Source organism: Camelus dromedarius, chromosome 6 (assembly GCF_036321535.1).
Source record: "Camelus dromedarius isolate mCamDro1 chromosome 6, mCamDro1.pat, whole genome shotgun sequence".
Classification (NCBI taxonomy): Eukaryota; Metazoa; Chordata; class Mammalia; order Artiodactyla; family Camelidae; genus Camelus; species Camelus dromedarius.
In genome coordinates, this window is record NC_087441.1 from 13807749 (window position 1) to 13833936 (window position 26188).

Sequence of the window (26188 nt, forward strand, 5' to 3'; positions counted from 1 at the left end):
AAAACACAACTGGTGATGAGTAGTTCCCCTGAAGGTTAACATGTGACCTTCAGCCAGCGTCTCCAACAATTCAGCACTACTGCTCCTTGATTTAATTACAATACAATCACTAGAGGAAAAAACGGGTAATATCATAGCAGAAATGGAGCACAGGCTGAGACCAGCTTTTCTAAATAATGTAAACAGACCGAGGTCTGGGGGAATTAAAGCTTCGTAAGCTGGAAGGCCACTTGACGTCAGATTTTTCTTAAGGGTGGATAAAGTGATGGCAATGTTTCATTTGGTCTGGTTCTCTTCTACCAAAATGAAGGAATATTTAAAATGTCACGGCAATAAAAGTGGAAAAAAGAGGACAAGCTAGTAAGTGGGTGTAGACACAAGAGTCCCCTGAAGCCCAAGAAGAAAGATCTGGAACTGTCTGCAAAAGGACGCAGGCGAGGGGAGTGAGGAAATGAGAGTGTGACTCAGTAAGATAAGCTTTAATTAGCATATATTTGAGAGAAAGATCTTGTAAAGTACTAAGGAGAAAAGAAGAAGAGGGAAAAAGAACCAAATGTATTTCATTACAGTTGGCACACACTGTTCTGTATCAGCACAGTGTAATCACATTGGCACTAATTGACCATCTGCTGCAGACAGACCATCTGAAACTGATTATTTTTTAATGGGACTGGATGGGAACCAGGTAAAGAGAGATTAGAAATCACGGTGGGCAGAAGGACCGGTGGATCATGTGTCTAGGTCCGGGTGAGGGGAGCCGGGAAGATGCATCCTTCACCACTGACTGGCTGGATGCTGAACATGTGTCATAATCTCGGGCTTCAGTCACATCAGCTGTAAGATGGGGATAGTAACACCCATTCCTCAGAAAAGAACTGTTTAAAGATCAAGTGAGAATGTGCACAACAGCTTTAGCACAGGTCTGGAGCTCGGGAATGGCTCAGAGAATGGGAGCATTTGTAATGAAAATATTAACAAGGCTTTGTTTCCCAATCCTACTCAGTTTGTCTTGGAAATGCCACGGCTATTGGTTCTGATCTCTAAATCCGACTCCTGAATGTTCAAGGCCAAGCTCCGTGCATGAAATCATTGGGCACTTGTCTAATCTTCCCCTTCTGCTGCGTTGTTTGTTTACCCTATGTACCCAGGAAGCACCCAGAGAGCCCAGCCTGGGTCTGTGTGATTCTTTACAGCCAGCAAGGGAAAGACTCAGGATAAATTAGGTAACTTCTTGACATCTTAGACTTTGGACGAGGATGCTAAATGCCAGAGGTAGTTGGGACATCAAAAGCCACTAAAGCTTCACAGAGATCACTGTAAGGTGAGTGGGCTTACACGACATCCATTAGGCTATGAGATGATGCTTTTTTGAGTCATGATCCCCTTTGAGGATCTGGTGAGAACTGTGGAGATTTTCTCCCCCCCTTTTTTTTTTTAAATATATATACTCATAGTATATAATTCTGTACTTAATTATGGGAGGGGTGCCTGGTGACTGTCGGTTAAGAACTGCTGGCTATAAAGATGTACACGTGGACCCTGCATTCTAGAGCAAAGGCAAGGGATTCATCTGAACTGCAATCAAAACCAAATTAAGAGAACAGAAAACAAATTAAAAATAAAACAAGGTTCATGTGTAAGTTTGAAATCTCTACAAATAGTTTCAATATGAGATCATTTCTTAAAACCTAGAAACTCTATGCTATTTTCCTTTACATGCTTCTTTTAGAAATAACACGACTGAAGTTTGATGCCAAAGAAATGTTTGCCTTTACAGCAATAAATGGAAGTCAAGTGGACTCCCATAAGGATGGCTGACTAAAGGAGAAATAGAAATCACAGTGACCACAGCACTTTCTTCCAAATCCTCATGAAACCTTTTGCTCTAGTCTAACAAATTCATGCAATTAATTAAATAAACTTCATTCTGTTTTAAGTTTAAATGGAATACTGATTCCATTAGAGTAATTACTGCAGAGTAGACAAAACAGTACCTTCTTTGTGTGTGTTGGGACAGAACAAAAAATTAGATGAAATGTACCTTCGTCAAGCCAGTATATGAAGAAAATTCTATCTAAGAGATGCCCACCATCTTTTAAGGCTCCTCATTAATCAATACGATACTAACTCTCATAAGTGCATGGTACTCACCACTGAGATTCTGTTCGTGGGCTTGTCTCTCAGACCACGTTATAAATTACTGGAGGCTAAGAAATGTGTCTTAATGATCTTAGATTTCCAGCTTCTTCTCTATATTACTTGACATATAGCAGAAGCTCAGTAAATGTGCACTGAAATCAATTATCTCAAAAGGACTTAAATATATTTTCGTTTGACCGGAAATGCTGTCAAATCACTCTTTCTTCTGTGAGTTACCTATGACCTTTCAAATTCTTTGCCAGTTTTGCTATTGGATTATGATTTTTTTAAATCAATCTAGTCCACGGTGGGCTACTATATATTCTGATAATTGTCATTTGTCTATTATTCTTGAAAATATTTGCCTCCCAATCTGTCACTTGCTTTTTAAATCCTGTATCTTTTATCATAAACAATTTATTTTTTAATGTAACTCAAATTGTCAATCTTTTTCTTTTAGGTTTGAGCTTTTTTCTCTTAAGAGAGTTTCCTATACACAACGTCTTTTCCAAGGTCACAAGCTCACCCTCAGACTTCAGGTAAACCTGTACTACTGCATTTAATTTCTGTAGAAGGATGTTAAAATAGGGCTTTTTTGGAATCACTTACGTTTGAAGCCCCCAAACTATGCTGAATGCTCACATGCCAGAGGGTGATGCTTGACCTAACAACACATGCAAAGGAAATGTTTGAAAATACATTTTTGCATCCCTTATTCCCCAAGAGCCACCTTGAGGTTTCAAAGGGGATGCAAGTTTGGAAGCTGGGAAAAGATTTCTTCAAAGAAAGTAATGGATGTGCCAACCACACACCCGGCCTCCCCCTGGGAAGGATGCAGAGCTGCCCCTACTTTTCTCCGGCTAGTGAGTGAGGCTACAGCAGAGCAAGTGAAAAGGCTTGACAGTGTCACTGCCTTTGGGGGACACTGTGGTAGACAAGGGTATGAAAAGAAGTCTAGGTTTACAAAGCAATTTCTCGTTTGATATGACTCGTTAAAGTTTTGTAGCATAGATAGTCTCCTTTTATCAAAAGAGGACACTGAGCCCTAGAGAAGTTCAGAAAATTGCTTCAGGTCATAATACCAGTTAGGGTTCTGATTCCACAGCTTCTAACTCTGGGTCCACAGCTACCTATCCAGATCCAGTTTGTCTTCTGGTCCAGTTTCTGGTTTTTTCAGATGAGAATGTCTACAAGGGACACACCCAGAGTGGCTAATGGCTTGTCCAAGGTCACCCAGGGAACTGGCATGGTTTGCATACATCACCAACATATATACCTTTTAAGATCCTTTGCTGCGGTAACACATATTCTATAAATGTGTTGATAGAGTAAGGATCGCACAGAGGCAGAGAGCTCTGTCAGCATACAATAGAGTGCTTTCTTCTAGAAGCTCTTCTATTTGTGGAGTCAGTGCATTAGAACCAGCACTTCACACAGCACCTAACTTTTCAGCGCCGGCCCTTACCAACCTCCTTGTCCATTAGCTCTACAATTATGCTGTGATCAATTGAGCAAATCCATTTAGATGGCATGTCTAGTCACTCTCATAAGTGGATTTGCTACCGAGGCAGTAAAGTACATAAGAGTACATAATACAGACCTTTGAGATGTGAACTATATAAATCCACATTTGGTCCTGACTGTGTCTGTAAGGAACTCTTCCAACCATCTCACTGACCCGGAGTGAACTTTGTAATGGCTGAGTATAAAAGTGCAGAGCTAAGTTCTTTTGTCCAGGAGAATCTTTTCTAGTAACCAGTGTGAAGGAAGCATTTGCTAGACTTGATTACAGGCACTCACGCACTGAATAGAAATGACCTGCTGCCATGTGAAAATCTGCTGCCATAACCCCTCAGATGTCAAGCAAAGGTGCCATCCCATGAATCCTTGTTTGTTTGTCTTTTGCTTTCTCACAGCCTTAATACTACAGGTGGCACTTGGGCTGGTGCAGACCAAGCAAACTCTATGGTAGTAGCTGCTCCCTCCTTCTGGCCAGAATACCCAACAAAAGCCAAAGAGAAGCAGGAACCACAAAAAGAATTTGACAGCAACAAAAAGTCTGCAGTCCTACCAATTAAAATTCCCAAGGCTAATGGTTGGGAGTCTACCTCTATTAGGCCACAAAAGCATACGGCGATTCGAGGAAGAGCAGGCTGATTTCATCTCAAGGGATTAGTAGTACGATTACTGCTAATAATGGGTAACGTTTAATGAGCATTTTCTCCTAGGAAATGACACGCATCACCCGACAGTATGCTCCAGGAGGGCAGGACTAGGTCTGCTTCGCTGACCATGCAGACAGAGCTCTGAGTCACATGTCTCATGTGGGGTTAGGTTCTCAATGAATATTTGCTGAATGAATAAATAATTTCATTTGGTTTTCACCATAACTCTATAAGGTTTGATACAATAGACATCACCATTTTACAGATAGGAAAACTGAGGCTCAGAGGTCATTAAAATGTGCCCAAGGTCATGTGGCCAGCAAGTGTCAGAGCTTATATTCAAACCTGAATGCACCTGACATCAGAATTTATGTTCCAACCATGATGTCATGTCATTAGCATAGACCAGACCTTAGGGCTTTTCCAGTACTGAGACCATCTCTGAAAGGTGGGCCTAAAAGAATGTATTTTGAGTCAGAATGGGTCCCACTCTGTTCCAGGCATCATCTTTCGGATTTCTTCAATATTTTGCAACAACGAAGTTTAAAGGAAGTGACTTACCTACAAATCCTTCTTCACCAACCAGTTTCAGGGCAATTTTATCAGCTAACACAGAAGAGTTGCCATGGGCAATGTTGGCAAAGGGGCCAGCATGCACAAACACAGGCGTCCCCTGTGGGAGCAGAAGAACACATTTTAAAAAGCTGTGAGAATCGGTAATTTCCCACTATAAGTTTGATAAGCCTCTGTGTTAGCTGCCTCAGGGACCAAGAAATAAACTAGTCACCTTATTTCATAATATTCTGCATTATATTTTTAAAAGAATGGAGTTAAACCCTGATGGTTGTTTCAAAGGCTTGGTCAAATGTTTTTCTTTTCCCCATTAAGAAATTAAATAATTCAAGAAAAATCTAAAGTAATCATAAAATCAACATAATAAATGAATTGTGGGAATCGTGCCAGAGCAAGTACACGAGGATTAATTTTATCATAGGCCACTTTTATATTTACAATAAGCTTGTTATACTGATTTTTCAAAATTTTGTCTTTCTCATTGTTTACCTTACGTGTTAAAAATCTGGTAATTATTAAGACAAAATCTGGTAACAAGAAAAATTTCATTCATAGTAAAATGTTAGAGTAATTACTGCTAAAAAGGCAAAAGAAAAAATAAGGGAATTATCAAAAACTTTAGATTTTAATTATTTAATTTTTACCTTAAAAATATTTTTTAGATTTTAATTATTTTAACAAAAATCTGTCGTATATGCATTTCTACTTTCACTTCGATACGTTTCCTTTGTCAAAGAGAACAGACTATAGCCCTTTCTAAAAAAACTCATCCACATGCATTAAAATGTTCAGGTTTTATTCAGAGCCAGCCAGGGCCACTGGGGTCTGTGTATACGAAGCCTTGTTTCCACCTGTGAAAATACAGGCTGCCCTTACGCTGACACGGGGGAGGCGGGGAGTGACGCAGGGGATGGGGCCTGGGAGCCATGGAAAGTTCCCATGAACCAGGATGAGCCGTTAGCTGAACATGTTTCAAAGCTGAGAAAGCTGAACAAAAGCAGGAAGAAAGGCAGTGAAAGAAAAATCATCGCTGAGAGTGAAAAAGAGTTTATCAAAGCCACTCTGCGAGTTTTCTATTTACGTTTCCTTCCAAAGTCCTCAGGAGGGACAGTCACAGGATCCCGATAAGGTCATATAAATGTCTGTGGAAATAAAAGCTGGGACTAGGAAACCCAAACACACCTGTTTATGGAAATGCATACAAGTATGTTTCGTGTCTAGATCTCTGTGTACCTATCTGGGTATCTATCTGTAGTCTCTCACTTCTGTGCAGATAAACATTTTAAGCACCCTAAAGAAAATACCATTTAAAACATCTTAATGTCTTCATCACCTCCTAGCCTAGGATGCCCCAGGATGTGGCTGCCTATGGTAAGCTAGCGGAGCTAGTGAGAAAAATTTAAAGAGGACCAGGTTGATGGCTCCACCCCTGGGTGGCTGGCTGGCTTCACTACTATACACACTGCAGCCCTCACCGTGGCCACCTGTTCGAGCAGCACCCAGCACAGGTTTCCAGGGAGACAGGTGACAGGGTGTGGCTGGATCAGCATGAACACATTATGATTCCTGGGATAACTGTTCTAAGAACTAGATCAGCAGCATTTTGATTTTAATTAAAAATTAAATAAGGCCACATTGCAAATTAATCACTAAAGCAGCATCAGAGCCCTGGTTTTCAAACTCCCAGTATGTGGTTTAAACAAAAAAATTCTTAGGACGTCATTGTTAGACATTCAAACACAAAGACACAAATACTCACAAACTCAACTGACATTTGTACTTACATAATGCAGTAAGCTGAGTTAATACTCCTAAGAAATTCTATCACTAATCCAAAGACATAAAAATATCTATCCTGAGTTCGATACTTTATTTTATACACAGAACACTTACACAAGTAAAAACAGGAACTACCTCGGTTTCTGTGATGACAAAGCTATGAATAGTCTCCATATGGACTTTTCAAACATTTAATAAGATTAACACTTCAACTGCTCATTGCTTATCAGAGGTCCAAAAGAACATTATCCAAAAGAATTTCCTGCAATGCTCAAAATACTCTATATCTGCACTCCCCAATACAATAGCCACCATCCACACATGGGTACTAAGCACTTAAACTGTGGCTGATAAAAATAAAGCAATAAACATATAAATAGAAATGCAACTGGTATGACTGCAGCACTAAATTTTAGATTTTATTTAACATAAACTAATTTAGATTGCAGTAACCACAAGTGGCCAGTGGCTGCCATATTGGACAGCACACTGTAGCACATGGGTGTTCCCCTCAACACTGCCTACGTCTAACCCACGGTAAAATGTGAAGATCTCTCATTCTCTCTCTTCTCAATTAAAAAGTCTTCCACAGGGATGTTCTCCACCTGGCTATAAATGAGAATGACCCAGGAACCCAGACCATATCCGCCAGATATTCTAGGTTCACTTGGTCTGGGGAACAGCTTGGCATCAGCATCTTTAAATCCTTCTGGGAGATTCTAAGGTGCAGCCAGGGTTGAGAACTACTGGTCTCCTGGCAACCTGCAGCACGGAGCCCTTGGGAGCCTCCTCTTGGACTAACAATCAAGCATGTTCAAACACAAGCACGAAAGCACAATCTGTACAGTGAGCAGTGACTTGGGGATCATTTTCTGATTTGAATTCCTAGTGCCACCAATTAGCCAGGTTAATGTGGAGTGACTATGTAGGACCCAGGCAGCAGAGCTCATACATGCAGATACTTTAACTGAATGGTGTGTTCACTTTTCAAACAATGCCCATTGCCTGTTAAAGTAATGTCAAAATGACTTATGTCTTAAGTGAAAAAACAAACACGAATATAAGTACAGTAAGAACTGCTAAGGGGCAGCTCAACCTACTAATTCATTCACTAACAGGAAAAAGACTTTTAGGGTAAGAAATATCTTAAAGGTGCAAGTAATTTTTAATTTAAGAGATCATTATTTAAAACAGTAAGCTAATCATCCCTAATAATTGTAATAATATTTTTTTTTTGGTGGTAGTTTCTTTTTATTTATTTACTTTGTGGGGACAGGTAATTAGTCTTAGTTATGTATTTTTTTTTTTTAAATAGAAGTGCTGGGGATTGAACTCAGGACCTCATGCATGCTAAGCATTTGCTCTACTGCTGAGCTATACTCTCCCACCCAGTGTGTTTATTTTTGAGGGGGAAGTCTTATGAGGAAGCAATATCACATCTCATTATGTATTTTTTCTCATTCATTCAGTTATTTATTTAACAAATATATATTTTTAGGAGCAATGTAGTAAACATAATAAGTATCCATGTAATTATTTTACTGGGCACCTAATATGCGTGAGGCACTTTCTAGGAGCTGGGACACGGTGGTGTACAAGATGGGCAAAGCCCTGCTTTCATCCTGGTGGGAGGAGAAATACAGTAAACAAACAAAGAAATAGGGACAATCAGATAATATTTTGTGTCATGCAGAGAATGACAAGACGGTGACAGGGCAGAGTGTCTGGGGCTTTGCTGGAATGAGGGACCCCAGGAAGCTGATATTTAAAGTTCATGAGTTCTGAGGGATGGGAAGGGACCAGACAGGTGAAGAGCAGGAGGAGCGTTCTGGGCAGCAGACCAGGGCAGAGAGAATGAGGGACGGGTTAGGGGAGAGGTGGGGCCAGATCCTGTGGGATTTCCAGGGAAGAGTGAGGACAAGGGTAAACCACCCAAGAACTCTAAGCAGGAGGGCAAGAGGACCTGATTTAAGTAGAGATATCCGGCTCTGAGTGGAGAAAGAATTTTGGAAGAAAGTGGAAACAGCAAGACCATCTTGGAGGCTGTTGCTATGGGGCAGGAGGACACGCTGGTGGCTGAGGCTGGAGAGATGGGGATAGATCAGAGACTCATCCTGGAGAAAGTCTCTGCAGGGCTGAGATGGGGAGGGAGCAGAGGGAGGGACCTCCAGGACCATTCCTAGGTTTTTGGTTTGAACCACTGACTAGGTTTGGGGGATGAAACAGTTGGGAGGAAGTAGGATGTGGCTGAGAATCAAAGATGCTTTTTTTCATACATAAGTTTGAAGTGCCTTTTACCCACCCTAGGGGCTCTTGGTAACCACACCTACAAGGCTGAAATTCTGAGGCTGGAGATTCAGAACCAGAGTTCAAGGGTCATCACACGGCTGACACTAGAGGGAAGTGCAGCTGGAGATGTGAGCGCTCAGGCCCTCCAACATTTCAGGACTAAGCTGAGAAGGCAGCAAAGGAGACAGGGGATGCCTGCGGGGAAGCCAGAGCTCCAGAAGGAAGAGATGTCAGCGGTGTCAGCCCCACTGAGAGGTCACACAGACACCAACCGAGAAACAAAGACCTGGTCACACGGAGAGACTGACCTGACAGGAGCAGCTGGGAGAAGAGAAGCCTGGGGTCAGGCTGAGGCTCTTGAGGAGAGAGGGGAGGTAAGGAAGCGGGGACCCCAGTTACAGATGATAACCTCCCACCGTGAAGGGGAGCGGAGAAATGGAGTGGTAGGTGGATGGGGATAAGGAGGGTTTGGGAACTGTTTTGTTTTGTTTTAAGATGGCTTTTATCAGAGCACGTCTGCATGCTGATGGAATGATCCAGAAAGAGGAAGGAACTCAAGGTTCAGGAGAGAAAGGTCTATCATTTGTCTTCACTAATGTGTAAGCTTCAAGAGGGCAGGGACCTTGGTCTTCGGGTCCATGTCCTAGGCACCTACTACAAAGCAGCCTGCTCACACTACCTGTTAGATAAACACTGAATCTTCACAATAACCCCATTAAGTTAGTCACTGTTATGCATTTTACATGGAGAAGATGGAGGCTGAGAGTATTTACAAACTTGCTGAAAGTCACAGTTAGTAAATGGCAGAGCACACACTCAAAACCGAACTTTCCATCAACCGAGTGAGTGAATAAACGGATGGCCATTCCACTTGTCTTTCTGACCTGTCTTCCCCCAATGTACCTGCCTTCTGGTCCCCCCTCCCCCTTTTTGTCCCACCACAGCTTGAGGACAAACAGCCTGTTGGCACCACTGCTGGTGGGCATCTCATCCCAACTCCTTTGTTCAGTGACATCCGGAAGGGAGCTAGGAACTGGCCAAGGTGGGGATATTTACACCGTGGAAACTGGCAAACACTGCAACCCGGCGACTTCCTGCCCAGAGAGCTGTTAAAACACCTAGGATACGTCACTGTCTCCCCAGTCCCAGCCCCATCCTCCCACTTGTCTCTTTGTACCAACCCAGGTACTGCCTCCCTGTTTACTTCCAAATCCTGGGGTCTCATTAGCTGGGAGGAAGAAATCAGTCAACTACAACATCCAATGAGCAAGACATGTGACTAGAAAACGGACTACAATAGAGATATTTGGTGAGTAAAGTTCAATGAAGACAAGAGGATGGCAAAGGGCATTCAGTGTACTTTTCGGGAGAACGTTTCTCAGCAATTGCTATTTGTTTTTCTCGGGAGAAAAAACAAAAACAAAAACCTCCCCCAAACCTAATGATTATGAGATGCTATATCAAAAAATATCATGTAAAAAATCATGTATACAAACTACTAAATACAGAATAAACAACAAGGACCTACTATATAGCACAGGCTATATTGAATAGCCTGGGATAATCTATAATGAAAAAGAATATATATATATATATATAAATAAATAAATTGACTCACTATGCTGTACACCAAAAACACAACATTGTAAATCAATTATACTTCAATTTTTAAAAAAATCATGTAAACAGGATAAATGTGGCCAAACAACTTACTGAAATATTAGACACTGAATTTCTAAGTTTCTACTCTGGTCAATTAGGACTTCATTAGTCAAGAGACAAATCATATCAAAGAATTGATAAATACACTTTTAACCTTTTTTTTTTTTTGGATGACCAAACAGTTACTCTGATGCTCCTCGGGGCTCACACTGGCTGTAAATGCTCACGTGTGAGGAGGTACAGCGAACCAATGAATGCAACTCTGTCAACAACTTCTACAAAAAGAATATCTACTTACTTCTAGGGTCTGCATCAGATTTGGTTTTATTGCATCTTTCATCAAAACAGTCAGAGCACCTGTCACCCCCTAAAGGAAAGGGAGGAAAAAAAAAACTTATTTGGATTATTGACGAAAGATCATTTGCACAAGTTCGAATCTCACCAGCCTGCCTCCCACATGGGTAGCCCCAAAGGCTGCCCTCACCTCTGAGCTACGGGTGACGCAATACCCTTGCCTCTGTCCATCTTTCCTCCACTGGCCGGCACGGATGCCAACTATTTTCAGATGTGAGGCTGATGGGGTAGTAGCAGTCATTGCATTTTTTTCAAAACCTTCCTTGATCGGGAAGATGCTTGCCATAAAGCAGATCTTTCAGTTCGCCTGAAAGTGTTTTCCAGCAATCGTGCACGTTATTTTTCATGACCAGAGATTACATTATTGCCCAGAGAAATCAGATGAAGAATGAAAACAAGGCTGGTTACGAATCTCATGCTATGTCTGCCTAGAAGGAAGCTGATGCCACATGTGCACAGACTGTGGCTGCCTCCTTCTAATCCTATGAAGCTTGAGTCGGGCTCTCTCTTGAACCTTCCTCTCCCATTCTGGAAAGGAGGAGGAGGAGAAGAGACAGCAGGTCTGAGAACTACTGGGGAGAGGGTGCCAAAGAAGGCCACACAGGAAAGCTCCCTTCCACCTTTCCTAAAGGCACTGGGCAAGTATCTTCCAACAAACTAGCCAGTTACTTGAAGGCCACAATATGAGAAAATGCATGGGAATATAGCCCTGAAAAATAGAAGCGGCATGCAACAGATCCCAGCAGATCGGGTGGGAGAACCTAGAGAATCTTCAGCTCTCCATTGCCTTCTCCTTCCACCTCCATCACCAACAATATTAAATGTTTCTCTTATACGATCAATTTCTATTTTTAGAATATTTAACCATTGAAGATTTCTAAGAAAATCCAATGTAATTTCTACATTGTTGTACAAAATAAACATTGCAAGAACTGTAACCTACCTATTATAAACATATTAAGATGTCTTACTGTGAAAGCAGCCAGCCGGGAAGGGCTCTAAGCAATCAGTTCCCTTTTCATAACAGAGCAGGCGGAAGAAGGCAGCAGTCTGTCTACTGTTCTGTGCTCTCCGGGTTTAACCACCCCCGTCAAATCTACTTCCCAGAAACTAAAGGGAGAAGGAAGGCAGGCATTTCCGTGGGACTCTCAGGTAGGTTACCACCTGATTATTTTTCCGAGACACAACTCATCTTCGGCTGCTCCTCCCTCACTGACAGTTATCAAACACATGCAAAGAAACCCTCACCAGATAAAGCAGCTCTGGGAGGTCGTGTCCACGACAAGCTCTGCCCTCCATTTCAGTCCCGAGTCCCCAGCGGAGAGGGCTTGGACATACTCTTCCAGAGGACATCAGAATCAACCACCTCACGTGAAACTTTCAGGGGCCATCTATTCCGATTTTCATTATAAGACAGAAATTCTTTTGACCAAATCAAACACAAGTTATAAAGTAGAAAAATAAAAGGCTAAAAGCTCCTAAAATCCTCCCTCAGTTTCCTATGGCAGACGAGCTACTGACAGCTCCAACCGCATGAAACACAATTTGAAGAAATTAAGTACCTTTGCAAACAAGCAAAACATAACTAACATGGGTCAACTTTGGGTTTTTTCCCCCCTCCCAGATCCAAGATATTTATCACAGATAAAAACAATAAATTTAGGAAAATAATATTTGTGGATTAAGTTTCAAACCACTGCTGACACATGTTTATTGATAACCAAGATTAAGAGGATACAGAGAAATATACAAACTATAATATGCTAGTTTAGACAGAAATATTGGGATGTTGATAATTTTTAAAAAGTAGTACTTTTACAGCAACCAGGATTTGGGTTTCCCCTTTAAGCTTTATACCAAGCATCCCATGGGCTGCCGATACAAACATACCTACTTGATTTACTTGACAAGACTAATGAGGCAGGCAGAGTTCTATTCAAAAGTAGCGAAAAAGTTATCACGACATTCTGGCAAAGGTTTAAAATTACATCCAAGCCCTTGGAATTAATAAAATATTAATTTGCCTTTCTGCTTTTCTCAACAGTTTTTCAATCATCAGTGTGCATTTAAGATCCCAGTATGATACATGACTCAATATGTGGGAAAGTAAGCTTAAATCCAGAGTAATAGCTGTCCAATAGGCCTCTGTCATACGTATGTGCTTATGAACAACACAAGCAAATGAAACAGGTACACCACTGATGGGGGTTAGCAGTAAAGGTGGTTATTAAAAAGAAGAGGAGGGGGAAGGGTATAGCTCTGTGGCAGAGTGCATGCTTAGCATGCATGAGGTCCTGGGTTCAATCCCCAGTACCTCCATTAAAAAAAAAAAATCTAATTATCCTCTCCCCCTCAAAAGATTAGCGTACCAAATTACAATTGGCACTACGAAAGGTGGTGGTGTGCCAGGATGCCAAGAAAGCTTTCTAAGCATCATTCCACTCAAAAGAAAGAAAGCTACCTGAGTTAGCATTATTAAGGGGGAGAGCTGCTTTATAATATGAAACTCAAGTCGAAGACAGAAACACGCCAGGGTGTCCAGGGAGCAGACTAGAGCCAAAAATGTGCCAATTTCAACTTTCAATCTTTCCTTTCATAAAGGTGGAGTCACTCCTTCTTTGGAAAGGTGATTTGCCCTCAATCTACAACAGGCATAGATCACTTTCTAAAAAAGCCACAGGCTGCAGGAGGACAACCCCACCCCAGGCAGAGCAGAGGTCAGAACTAGAAAGAATCATGAAAGGCTCATGAAATAAGCTTCATTGCTTCGGTGACAGGCAGGTACAAGCACATTGAAAATGCCCCCCGAGAACATTATGAAGCTGTAAGACAGACAGGATTGTGAAGGGGAAAATATGTGTGCAGAAATTCTCTGAATTCCCACTATACCCACTGACACAAGATGATGAACATCTTCATCCTCTTGACTGCAAAAGAACAGGGGCAGCGAGCTCCCTGGAGCTTCTAAGACAGACTTACCAAATCATCCGCTGTCACGGGCTGCCCGTTTTTGTCACTGGCCACCACCATTCTTCCCAGCCGCTCCTTCATGTCCGCGAGGCTGTCGGTCAGGGCCAGCACTGCCATGATCTCACTGGCCACCGCGATGTCAAACTGCGCCTGAGACAGCAAGAGCCAAGGTACCGGTCAGCTGCAATGCCACCTGCGTGGCCACTACCACAGGGAGCGGTACTTCAGCAATGAAGTGCTTGCAGGCCGGGGGATATAATCCTCGACAAGCTGTTCTGGAATGTGCAAGCTTCCTAAGTGTCCAGCACATGCACAATCCTTGGCTTGGTGCTCTCTGGGGTGGCCTGCCCCCTGCAGCCAACTTTCTTCCACTTGCTATGCTCAGCAGGACTCGGCCAGGCTAGGCCCCCGTTACACCAGCTTGTGGCATTATGTGGTCTGCTTTTGTGGCATGCTTCAGGCTTTTAATGATTAATGTGATGATCTGATGGATGCACGTCTCCACTGCCGGAGTGTAAGTGCCATGAAGACGGGGACCATTTAGGGAGGGTTTGCTCCTAAGTCCCCAGCTTGGAGGGCTGAGTGTGAAATGCACTAGGCGTTCAATGCATGTGGGCGGAATAAATGAAGAGCCACCACTTCCGCTGCTACTTATGTGGGGCTGCAGGTGTCTGCCCAGCAAAGACCTAAGGAGCAGACAGTGAAAGAAGGTGGTTCTGAGGCCAGTTTCCCAGAGTTAGAGCTCAGACTAGTGGTGACGAGACCCTGACTTGTGTTATCCACCCAGTCACAAGGTGACACAGAATCGATTTTAAGCTGTCCATGGGGGCTTAGAAACATCAGATCTTGAATTTTCCAGCCGCCAATGCTGGAGAGCAGCTACTTCCTGAGAATTGTTCCCAGGCCCTCCTGTTCCCTCTCCTGGCTCTGATTCCAAGCTGCACACAGTCCAATAGGCACTAAAAGAGACCCAAGGAACGTGGACTGCTTCCTCCTCCTGATTCAGCCACTGGACGAAACCATTTCATCACACTCCAGCTGAACTCTCCTACCTAAGAGGCGGGTGAACTGGGTTAACTTCAGCGGGATCATCTCCTGAGTCATTTTATTGTCCACTTCTGACACGGACAAGAACGGAAATGAGGGAAATAAGGAGCTTTCTGGCTACTTCCTGGTTGAGATTTCATTAGTCACTGACTTAGTGAAAAAATATTACCTGCAAGTCAAATATACCTATATTAAATTATTACATTCTCAGTATAACCCATTCCAAACATATGTGCTTTTTCATTGTATGAAATTTAAGATTCTCTATACCACGGTTCCATTAAAAACAGTGCATATGAAAAATGACTAAAACTACTGAGAATTCCTATACAAAACCTGAGACTGTAAATATTCTTGAAATATTAACTGTGTAAGTAATAAGTGGAATTTATAGTAGACATATAAGTTCTCCATTTGTAATCATTAACAATTTCAAAATTTTGCATCATAAGCAGTATCAAAAATGAAACAAGGACCAACATAGAATTACTCATTTTATGCCTGAATGATGTAGCTACGAGAGGGCTATTTTTGTTTTGCAAATAAAATATTTCTAAATCACATAAAAGTATAAACGAGATTATTCTCACTGTTTATTACAGGTTTAAACAAAAGACAATATGCCATGTTGACAAGGATGTGAATTGCCATGGCTTTCCAGGTATGTAATGTGGAAATGCATGTGAACAACTGCAATCTGCATCTTCTTTGACTCTGCAATTACTGATCTAAGAATGTGTCCTAAGGATATCATCAGGCAAGATTACATGCAAATATGTCTATATGTTATTATGTGTATGTTACAGATCACTTATGATAGCCCAATACTGCAAATACCCTAAGTGTCCATTAACAGGGAACTGGCTGACTTGATTATGGGACATTTACACGATGTGGTATTATATAGCCATTAAAAAATCATGACATAGATCTACCTCTACTGACATAAAAAGATGTCCTCAATAGTTTTTTTTTACATTAAGTTTATTTTTAATAAAATAATCTTTCAGTAATGGATTCATTTTACCATGATGCACATGCATTTTTTTTCTATCATTTCCTGCTGGTTATTTTATTTTTTAAATAGGAACATACATATATTCATTTTCATATCTTTTTCACCTCAATAGAGTTTTAAGGTTAAAAAAGCAGTTAAAGTTATTAAATATAATCTCTTTTTATTTAAAAATATGTATGCATAAAGCAACACAGAATATAACCTTGGCCAAGTTACTGAACACGATATGCCCACTTTTCTCATTTGCAAACCAGATTTACAAACTCAATGTGCTAATGTATGTAACGAGCCTACCAAGACAAGGCAGGCAGCAGGCATTCCAGTCACAGACACTATTAATCCCATATCTCTCCAGTGCCTACGGTACAAAAAGACGCAGCGAAAATGTGAAAGGCTTTTCTTACGACTCGTCTTTCTAGACATAACTGATGTCAGAGGTGAACGTCTTTCCAGCTTGCATTCTATGTGTTCATGTGCAGAAAAACACAGATGCCGGCCTTTTCTTAATGTAAACTGGATTACACTGTATGTACTTTATATGCACTTTAACTTTGGGTTTTTGTTTTTTTTTACAAAAGTCTATTCTTAAATATACAACAGGTTCCAAGACAACACTTCATTCTAGCTACGGGTGGCAACAAATGTTATGGCAGGGAATCCAGATTTTTAAACAGGAATGGAATTAAGGATCATCATTGCCTCAGGCACAAGGAACAGCTTACTTTTTGCCAGATTTAATTCCACCTGTGGCCAAAGGACCTTTCCCCGCAGCCTTCGCTTTTAGCAACTTGAGTTTCTTCTGCTCCTCTTACTGCTCTGCTTGAATGCCTTATCTTCCTTGTCCATCTCCTTGGCCTGCTTCTTGGGCTGCTTCAGGGGCTTCTTCTTGCCACCTTCTCAGCCAGACATGGCGCCTGCCACCCCTTCCCCAGACCCTGCCACCGGAAGCCTAACTAGGTTTTTTAATGTGTTAAATTTGTTTTTTAACTTTCCATTTCACAATCGGTACGAGAGCTCCGTGTCACTCCCCCTTATATACACTGTTTTATTTTCAACTGTCACCTGTGTCTGTGGTGCAGAAGGATATGCCAAATATGGGTGATCGCCCCTAATGATGAACGTTTGGGTTGTTTCAAATTTTCACCAATACAAAAAATGCTGCAGGTAATAGTCTTATACAGAGGTTTTTTTTTTTTTTAATTTATTTATAATTTATTTTGGGGGGGGGATAATTGGGTTTATTTATTTAGCTTTCTTTTTTCTTTTTTTTTAAGAGGAGGTACTGGGGATTGAACCCAGGACCTCATGCATGCTAAGCACATGCTATACCACTGAGCTATACCCTCCTCCCCCCAGAGGTTTTTGTTTGTTTGTTTGCTTTGGTATATGAGCAAATATTCCTCTTTCTCCTCCTCCTTTTTTTTTTAATCTTTAGTCTCAAAATTAGAATTGTTGGGACTTTTCAAATTTTAATACTAACAAATTGCCATCCAAGAGGCTTTACAATTCACACTCCCACTAAGAATGTATAGGAGTCCCTATTTCTTTGCATCTTCACTAACATTTAGTATGAATTTATTTATGTCTTGATGAGCTCACAGGTAAATAAGACTCCACTGTTTTAATTTGCAGTTTTATGGCTGCTTGTGAGCATTTTAGCTCTGTGTTTGTTAATGATCGTCTACTTCTTCTATTCATTTCTTTAGTAATTATTGGACATTTACCACTCCTGCCTAACAAAGTTCTATGCACTGAGAATACAGCAGTGAACAAAACACGCCAAAACTCCTGCCCTTATGAAACTCACATCTTAGTCGGGGGAGACAGAAGATAAACAAATAAGGACGGCAGGGAAAGGAAAGAGGGAGTTTGGGAAAGGGAGGTGCAGTTTAAAAGAAGGTGACGACTGAAGGCCTTACTGAGAGCAGTATTTGACTATTAATTTATGGAAATTCTTTTTATGTTTGGCACATTAATCCTTTGTTATATATATACTGCAAATAACCTCTCCCAGTCTGTTGCTAATCTTTTAATGATTTTGTAAATCACTTTTCCATATGGAAGATTTAAATTTTTCATTATGTCAAAATCATCTAGAGTTTTTGCATCTTAGGTCAGTGCCAGTTCATATCTATAGCAACTACTAACATGTTTGACTTATTCCAGCCAGCTTATCTTGTATTTTCCATTCCAGTATTTTTTTTTTCCTTTCTGCTTAAGGATTCTAGGTCGAAAATCCTTTTCATTCAGAACTCCAAGTGAGTGTCCCAATGTCACGTCACATTCAGCGCGGTCAGCGACAAACCTGATGCTGATCTCAGTCTTACTTCTTTCTGACTAATCAAGACTTGTTTTTCTCTCTGGCTCTTTTGAATTTTTTTTTCACCCCTAGTAGTGTGAAATTCAAACCTGATGTGCCTAGGTGTATGTCTACCTAATGTATCTTGCTCAGCATTTGTTAGACCCTTTTAACACAAAAATTCTATGTTTTTCCTTCAAGTCAACAAATTCTCTTTTCATTATTTCCTTGAATACATTCTTCACTCCATTCCCTGTTACTTTCACTGATAACTCTTAAGAGATGCTTGTTAGAACTTCTCCATGTGTCATGTCTCCTGACTTTGCCTTTGTATTTTCTGTGGCTTTCCTTGTGGTAGTATGTTCTCTAGAGAGAATTCCATTAGTTAAACTTTCCACTCTAATTCAGTTAAGCTATTCTCTTATTCAATCCACTAACTGTGGATCTGACACCATAGTTTTATTTGCAAGATTTTAACTCATTTTTTTCCATAACAGCTAATTCTCATCCCGTGTAGGGTAACTCTTAATCCTTCATGCTGATGGTAAGCTCTTTAAAGCTCCTCCATCTGATCTGCCATCTCGTTTTCCTTGGGCATCTGAGCTTCTCTTTGCTGCCTTTGGTGTCTGTGTTCATGATAAGGGTTTTCTTTCAATGCAGGTGATTCCTGGCTTTGATGCTCCCTCTTCCTCGTCTGTGGACCTGTTTCTGACGACCTCATCCTATCTGCAGACATTCAGGAGGGCAGGACATAGCACATGCTGCTCCTTGGCTTTCCATCCTGCAGTCACTCCCAGGGCCACTGCTCGTCCTCAGGGTGCCCTCTGCCCAAATGACAAAAGGCTGCCATTTCCCAAGTGTCACAATATATCGCTTTTCCTTGAACAAGATGCTTTGCACTCTCAGATAGTAAGCACAGTACATGTGCTGTGAGCCCCCCGCCCACCCAGGGCTGGGCTATGAGCACTGGCCTCACAAAAACACTCAGGCCCACAGACTGAGACAAAGGCATCCACTGGCTGTGGCTCAACACAGGTGTCCCAGGAGGGTATGTGTCCACCAGCTTTTTGGGAACTGTCCCCATCGCTATCCTGTTTCTGAAAAGTAGGTATCTGTTGCCTTTAGATTTAGAGACCCCACCCTCAGCACTCCCACCATATTTTCATTGGTGCTTTTCTCCACCAATCCAATTCTTTCAGAAGCTTCTCCAAAGTATGTGGCAATGACTCTGGTTTTCGAGCAGGGATATTGCCTGTCTGGACTCTGTGTCTGCAGGTTCCAGGATTTGGAAGAGGGGCAGCACAAGGGCTTAGCTTGCCTTCTCGACTCAACTGTCATATTCACTTTTTACTTCACAACATTTTAAAAGGTCCAACAGTCTATTTGATATGAGGACTGAATACTGCAGTAAACATGATTCTTTTTACACTAATAAAAACGTAACAATGCAAAGGCTATAAATCTAAAACTGTCTTAAAATATAAAGTATACTACAAAACATAATAATTTAGAGTTCTGCTGTGCCTGGCTGAAAAATCATGGAATGAATTTATATTCCCTAAGCACCATCACTCCATCTATTAAAATGAAGGTAGGCATCATAATTTATCTTCCACACTTTCTAGATTAGGGTAATAAGACATTATCCTTAACAACTTCTCAGGCTATCAAGCCATATAACTGAGTGTTTGTTCTTTGGTTTATGAAACGTTGAGTAATGTGTCTGAGACTTTCATTTTTCAGTTGTCATGCAGATACAGTACTAACTGGGTGGGTTGGCAATAAAATACATTAGAATTTATATTCAGGACATTCTGAGTGGCTCTCAACAGAAACACAACTAAAATCACACAGAAAAAGGATGGCAAAATAATACTGGAGACCTTCTGCCTCCTGCTCCTTTCCCAGTCTGTAGGGGGAGTGGAAATGTCACCTTGAAATGGGGGGAGGCCCACTGGCCACGGCAGGTGGAGGAATGATAAGGAGAAAGGAAGAGAACCAGCTTCTGGGTGACTGTAAGCGCAAGTGTGGGCAGAGCGCGCCCTCGAGAGAGCGCCACCTACCTGCCGGGAATAGCCCTTCTCTGTGTTTCCCTGCCCAATGGTTATTTTTCGTAGAAATCGGTCATTTGTATCCACGACTGGAAAAGAAGAGAGAACAGATGACTTGATCAACAAGCAGGGACTGGCCACCTGGTGTGTGTCTGGCACTGTCCCAAGTGGAGAGCAAGCGACAAAGCTTGGCTTCCCTGGGCTGCTGTCCTGGGGGAGGACACAGAAATGATCAGTAGACTAGGGTCAATTTGCTGGTGGTAAGTGCCTTAAGAAAACAAAGGAGGGGCTATGATGCTTGCGTCAGGGCAGTGGTAGGGGTAGGGTGCCATCTTGACTGGGCGGTAAGGAAAGGCATTTCTAAAGCAGTGTCCCTTTTACACTGAAACCTGAGTCACAAGAAGCAGCAATTAAGTAAGTTTCTCAAAGGGTTAAACACTGAACAAACATCTGACCCAGCAATTCCACTTCCAGGTGTGTATCTAACAGAGCTGGAGGCAGGTACTGCACACCTGTGATCACTGCACCATCATTCACAACGGCCAAGAAATGGAAACAACCAAGTGTCCACTGACAGATGAGTGGATAAACAAAATGTGGTATATATGCACAATGGAATATTATACAGCCACAAAAACAAGCTTTTGATATATGTTGCAACATGGATGGATGTCGAAAACATTATGCATAATGAAATAAACCAGATACAGTATGATTCCACTTGTATTAGGTACTTTGAATAGATACATTTATAGAGACAGAGAGCAGAACAGTGGTTACCAAGGGCTGAGGGAAGAAGGGGAGTTACTGTTTAGTGAGTATTGAGTTTTTATTGAGGATGATGAAAAGGTCTGGGGTAGAGATAGTAGTGAAGATGTAACCACTGCAAGCCTTGTGGATATATTTGATACCATGAATTACACACTTATGAATGACTAAAATGATGTTGCTATGTAGACGTTATCACAAAAAAACTTCCAAAATAAAGTAGTATTAGGGGGTAAAAAAGAAGTCAACTTGATTAGAGTGGGTACAGTTTTCTTTGTTCTTTTCACTGGCTTGTTTGAATTGCACTGATTTATATTTTGTTTGTAAAACCAAATTTACAATGCCGAGAATCAAAGCCAGAAGGACAGGCTTTACTAATAATTTATGGGGCCTCAAGTAACAAGCTGTCCACACTGACAGCTTAGATCCAATTTACTGAATGTACAATACGGTGCTGACAAAAACAGTGGTGGGAACTGTGTTTTGGGGACCAAAAGCACCTGAAGGAGGAAAAATGTGAATGTTTTTCTTTCACACACAAAGTACTAGCCGACCTGCCCAGCTTGCGCACCTCTGCTGTTCCCTGACTCACCTGCTGCCCATTTCTTTCTCTACATACAATGCTCTTCTCTCTCACAAACACACACATACATACACTCGCATTAACGCACACCCATTCAGACATCCAAGCAACACCCATGAAGCACACAGAAACCTTCTTTATGACTCTAAGCCAGAGTATACACAGAGGAAGGAAGGCCCCTCACTGTTATCACTAGCTAGTACTTACTCCCAAGCCCGACGGTGCAGAATCAGATACAGTAAAAATACTTCCTACTCTCATGTGTAGGACACACGATCTTGAGGTGATCGTTTCACTGGAAATTCAGCTGTTTTTTTATTTAGTGAAGAGAACACAACAAGCCAAAAAAAAAAGTTAGCAAGATTATCTATCATCAGTGGCATGAGAAGCCCCCCTGGGTGTCTAGAGGGGAATGTCAGGGAGACGTAAGAGAAATGTAAAGATTAGACTGTGACACACAAGAAAGATATCAGAAAGTAATGCTAGGTTAGCGACACCTATTTCCTGGCTTCTAAGCGACAGAGCCAAAGACGCACAACAGAGCACTCAAGGATCCTGATCCACATTCAGTGCTTGCTGCCCCACCCGCGGGGAGGGCAGCTCAGGAGATGTGAGCAGGTGTCCCAGCAAAGAGGGCAGTCGGCACAGGTGTCCCTCCACGTGGCCTTTGAAGTGCTGGAGGGGATTCTAGTTAAGTGGCTGGAAGCACTAGACTTAGAAAAAATTCCGCACTGAAAACAGAAATTTCAAAGCTGCTTAGAGCTAGTAGTAAGAAAGAGAAAGGGAGAGATCAGGATGGCAGGGAGGGGGGCAGCGGGACAAATAAGGGGAGACACATTTTCTCCCAAATATAGGACAAGAGGCCAGCGAAGAACGAGACAAGAGAAAGGTCATTTTCCTCGGAAACCCGGAAGAGGTGGGGTAGATGGGACTGAGCTAAGGGAACTGCCTTTTCTCCTAAATAGGAGGCCAGAATGAGAGAAGAGGTTGGTAAAATAACAGTGACTGAAATAAATGGAGGATTTGTGCAACACAAGCTGGGAAGAAATCAAATTGTGCATTTGTGAAACTGGTGGAAAAGCTTCTGCGGGACCTCGGGCCGCCCTCCTGGTCTGGTGGTCAGCACCCACCTCTCTGCCACGTGATGGTGGAGGGGTCCATGTCCAGACGGGCGAACTTCCTCACTTCCTCATCCGTCAGAGCGCTGGGATCAGTCTTACTTATTCCTAGTTTCTAACAATAAAGAAAAATAAAATGCGATCCCTCTCCTTTCACCTTCTCCACGACCAGGAAAGCCTTTTTAAAAACTAAGCTGACCCTCATAAATCGTAGGTTAGGCCAACTTACAAATAAATGCCAGAATCCAAACATCTGTTAAATGGAAGACACTGGTATTTGTCATAATAAACAAGCACCATGTTGTCTGTTGTGGCCTGAAGCTCTTAAGTCTGCTCTACGTGGTCCCCATGTGCTGTGCTCAGAAGGTCCATCTCACTTCTGCTCCAACTCATTGGTTCTTCTTTTCAAATACAAATACCAGTAATTCAAGTAATGTGTATGTCTACATTTTCAAAACAAGTTATTTCTGGTGGAGGTGTAGAGCTCAGTGTTAGAGCGCGTGCTTAACATGCGTGAGGTCTTAGGTTCAATGCTCAGGACCGCCGTTAAAAAGCAAAAACAAGTTATTTCTAATTCCATGAGGAAAAAAAACAACACATTAAAACTTTAAATGCACCTCTTTCCATAAGGGAAACATTCTAAGAAAGTGGTTTTTAATGAAGAAGCATAAGAAAGGAAGCTGGGAAATGGAAACTATACACATCGGAGCTGCTGAGGACACTACACTGTGCGCTATTCTCAACAAACAGTGCTTGGTTCAGTAAGAAGGAAGGGGATGGATTTCTTAAGCCAATTCTCACTAACCGGTGGCTGTAAATTATACCATTAAAGTCATTTTTTAATCTCTAAAAAAGAGCACAAGGAAATCTATGTGATGAGTAGGGCATTAAGTAGCAAATAGCACTAGAAAATGATAACCTGGATAAGGATTAAGAGCACATCCACAAATACAGTCTTAGTATTTTGCTGCAAAAAAAAAAAAAAAAAACTGAAATAGATGAATTGTCAAAGGCTCTGTCTTTTTCCTAGAAAGACAAGAAATGTGAAAGAGAAAGACTGCTGGCAATTCTCACTTGCTAGTTGACTAGGGTACTCGAGACCAGCGAAGTGGTCCTCTCATTTTACAGATGAGGAACCAACATCTACAAAGGTGAAATAATGTGTCCACCTGCTGTTTGGTGCAGGATCCAGGCCTCAAGCATCTACTTCTGTGCAATCTCTGCTGTACTGTTCTGTCTCTTTAGAGTCTAATATCCACACCCCTCCCCCCAAAAAAAGAAAGAAAGATCTGGAAACCAAAATCAAATCAAGTTCAAAATTCCTGGCTTCACCAATTTTTCTGATTTGTTTTTAGGATATTTTCTTTTTAAAGAATCACTAACTGGAAACTTACTTTCAGCCGAGCAAGTTGGATTTTTGAAAATTCTCGAACACCATTCACTGAAGGAACTAGTCGATTATACAGAGCCTAAAAACGCAAAACCAAAACAAAAACCCCACAAAAGTTTAAGGGCCAACTATGAACTTGGGACGATTTATACAATATGACAAAGTTCATTACATTTATAACCAAACTGTTTGGATTACAGATCCTATTAAAATTCTTGGCTAATGTAAACAATTTAGACTTAAGTTCTGTCATTTTAATAAATCTGACTAGATCTGAAACAATGCACATTGTAAAGAGTTTGCATGAAAATATATTCCTTGATCCACAGCCTTATAACTATCACGTTAAAATTTATCTCTGTATCTGGCTTCAAAAACTCACTAGGGAGTTAGTTTAACTGGAGGAAGTTTGGAGCCTTATAAAACGTACCAGAAATTCCCACTTCTATCCACATCCTATGTCTATGAGGAATTAGCACCTGGGAGTCTGTCCTCTTCAGGTGTGTGATTTACCTCTCAGACTGCACGCACCTGAAGCCCAAAAAAGGAGCCTGATCTGTTTAACAGCACATCTAGGGTAGCTGCATGTAACGTTAAGAGTCTTAAAAAGATACCCCTCTAACCCCCTATTCTAGACCAGAGATTAGACCTACAGGCAAAATGAAGAGAACTGGTCTACCAACTACCTTTCAAGCTAAAGGCTCATCTTGAAGACTATTTGGCTTAAATTAGCATAATTCTCCCAATGACGTGGCAGTGGTCATAAACCCATTTGAGAATGTGACCAAAGTATGGATCCTCTCCTTAAGAACTAAGGACATATCCCAGGATAAGATGCCCCAAAATGGCCAACAAGGAGCCTTTCTCACCTTATCTGTTTGAGTGTTTTCATGCAAAATCCTTGTGTCAATCGCAGCGGCCAGCAAGTTATTGGCAGCGGTGATGGCATGGATGTCCCCAGTCAGGTGAAGGTTGAACTGGAAATGAAATGAAAACAGCATTCTACTTGTTTCAAACAACCATTGCAGTATTCAAAGACTTTTTGAATAAATAAAATGCTACACAAATTACACATCCTTAAAGGGACTTAGGGCCATAAAACAGCCTAAATTAGAACCTCGATGTTAGGGTCTTCCACTTGATAGCAAAGAACACTCAAACAGATGTTCTATGGCAGAGACTTCCTTTCCCAGGTTAAGAGCAAAACAATTCTGATGGACTTAATGACTGATTTGCTTATTTTGGTGTTCTTTTCATTTACTTGTATGCACTGTTTTATAATTAAGAAAACAGTACCATATCAAATTTACTTTGGAATAAGGCAGGAATAAAATAAACAGTAGATACACAAAATAAAAATAGTAATATAAAATATGAGAGCCTGAGAAATAGGAAGCAATGTATCACCCTCATGACTCTACATTTCTGTTATTTTCCTTCTAATCTTCGTGCACACATTATTATTTGTGGAATCAGCATACTTGTACCTTAACTTAAAAAAAAAACTTACTATGTAATAATCTCATTTGTGTATAGTTACAGTTAACAGGGGCTGTATAATTATGCAGATGTTTTAAAGAAATTTTTTAGTCTCCTATGTCGATATTTAAGTTGCTTCCAAATTTTCACTTTTGCAAAGAAGGCTACGACAGCTATTTTAAAAAAATCAGTCTCTAGGAAGCAATACATTTTGAGCAATGTGGTTACCAGATTAAAGGATCTTGGTAATATCACCAAATTCCTTTTTTGAAAGGGTTGTAATACTACCCACAAAATGTTAGTAGACCAGTTAGTTCAGAAACAAAGCAAACTTGAGACTAAAAAAAAGTTAATTTAATAGTTGAAAAAGTAGTCTTCTGTCTTAAGCTGCATTTCTTTAATTTCTTAGGTTAACCATTTATATTTTCTTGTTAAAATCTTATTTTACAACATAAAATATATGATCACTAGAAAACAGGGCAAACTGCATGTTTGTCATTTTAA

General features: G+C 41.2%; 1 protein-coding gene across 1 annotated transcript in view; it reads right to left on the minus strand.

The window, feature by feature from the left end:
* The window catches only part of MTHFD1L (methylenetetrahydrofolate dehydrogenase (NADP+ dependent) 1 like), a 166952-nt gene that overhangs the window by 93874 nt on the left and 46890 nt on the right, over window positions 1-26188 (minus strand). Inside the window, exons 14-20 of the mRNA XM_031456547.2 lie at window positions 25075-25182; window positions 24210-24284; window positions 22828-22930; window positions 20359-20435; window positions 13941-14081; window positions 10906-10974; window positions 4866-4977 (exon numbers count right to left, since the gene is read on the minus strand). Coding sequence (XP_031312407.2) covers window positions 4866-4977; window positions 10906-10974; window positions 13941-14081; window positions 20359-20435; window positions 22828-22930; window positions 24210-24284; window positions 25075-25182 — 685 coding nt within the window. The remainder of the gene's footprint in view (window positions 1-4865; window positions 4978-10905; window positions 10975-13940; window positions 14082-20358; window positions 20436-22827; window positions 22931-24209; window positions 24285-25074; window positions 25183-26188) is intronic.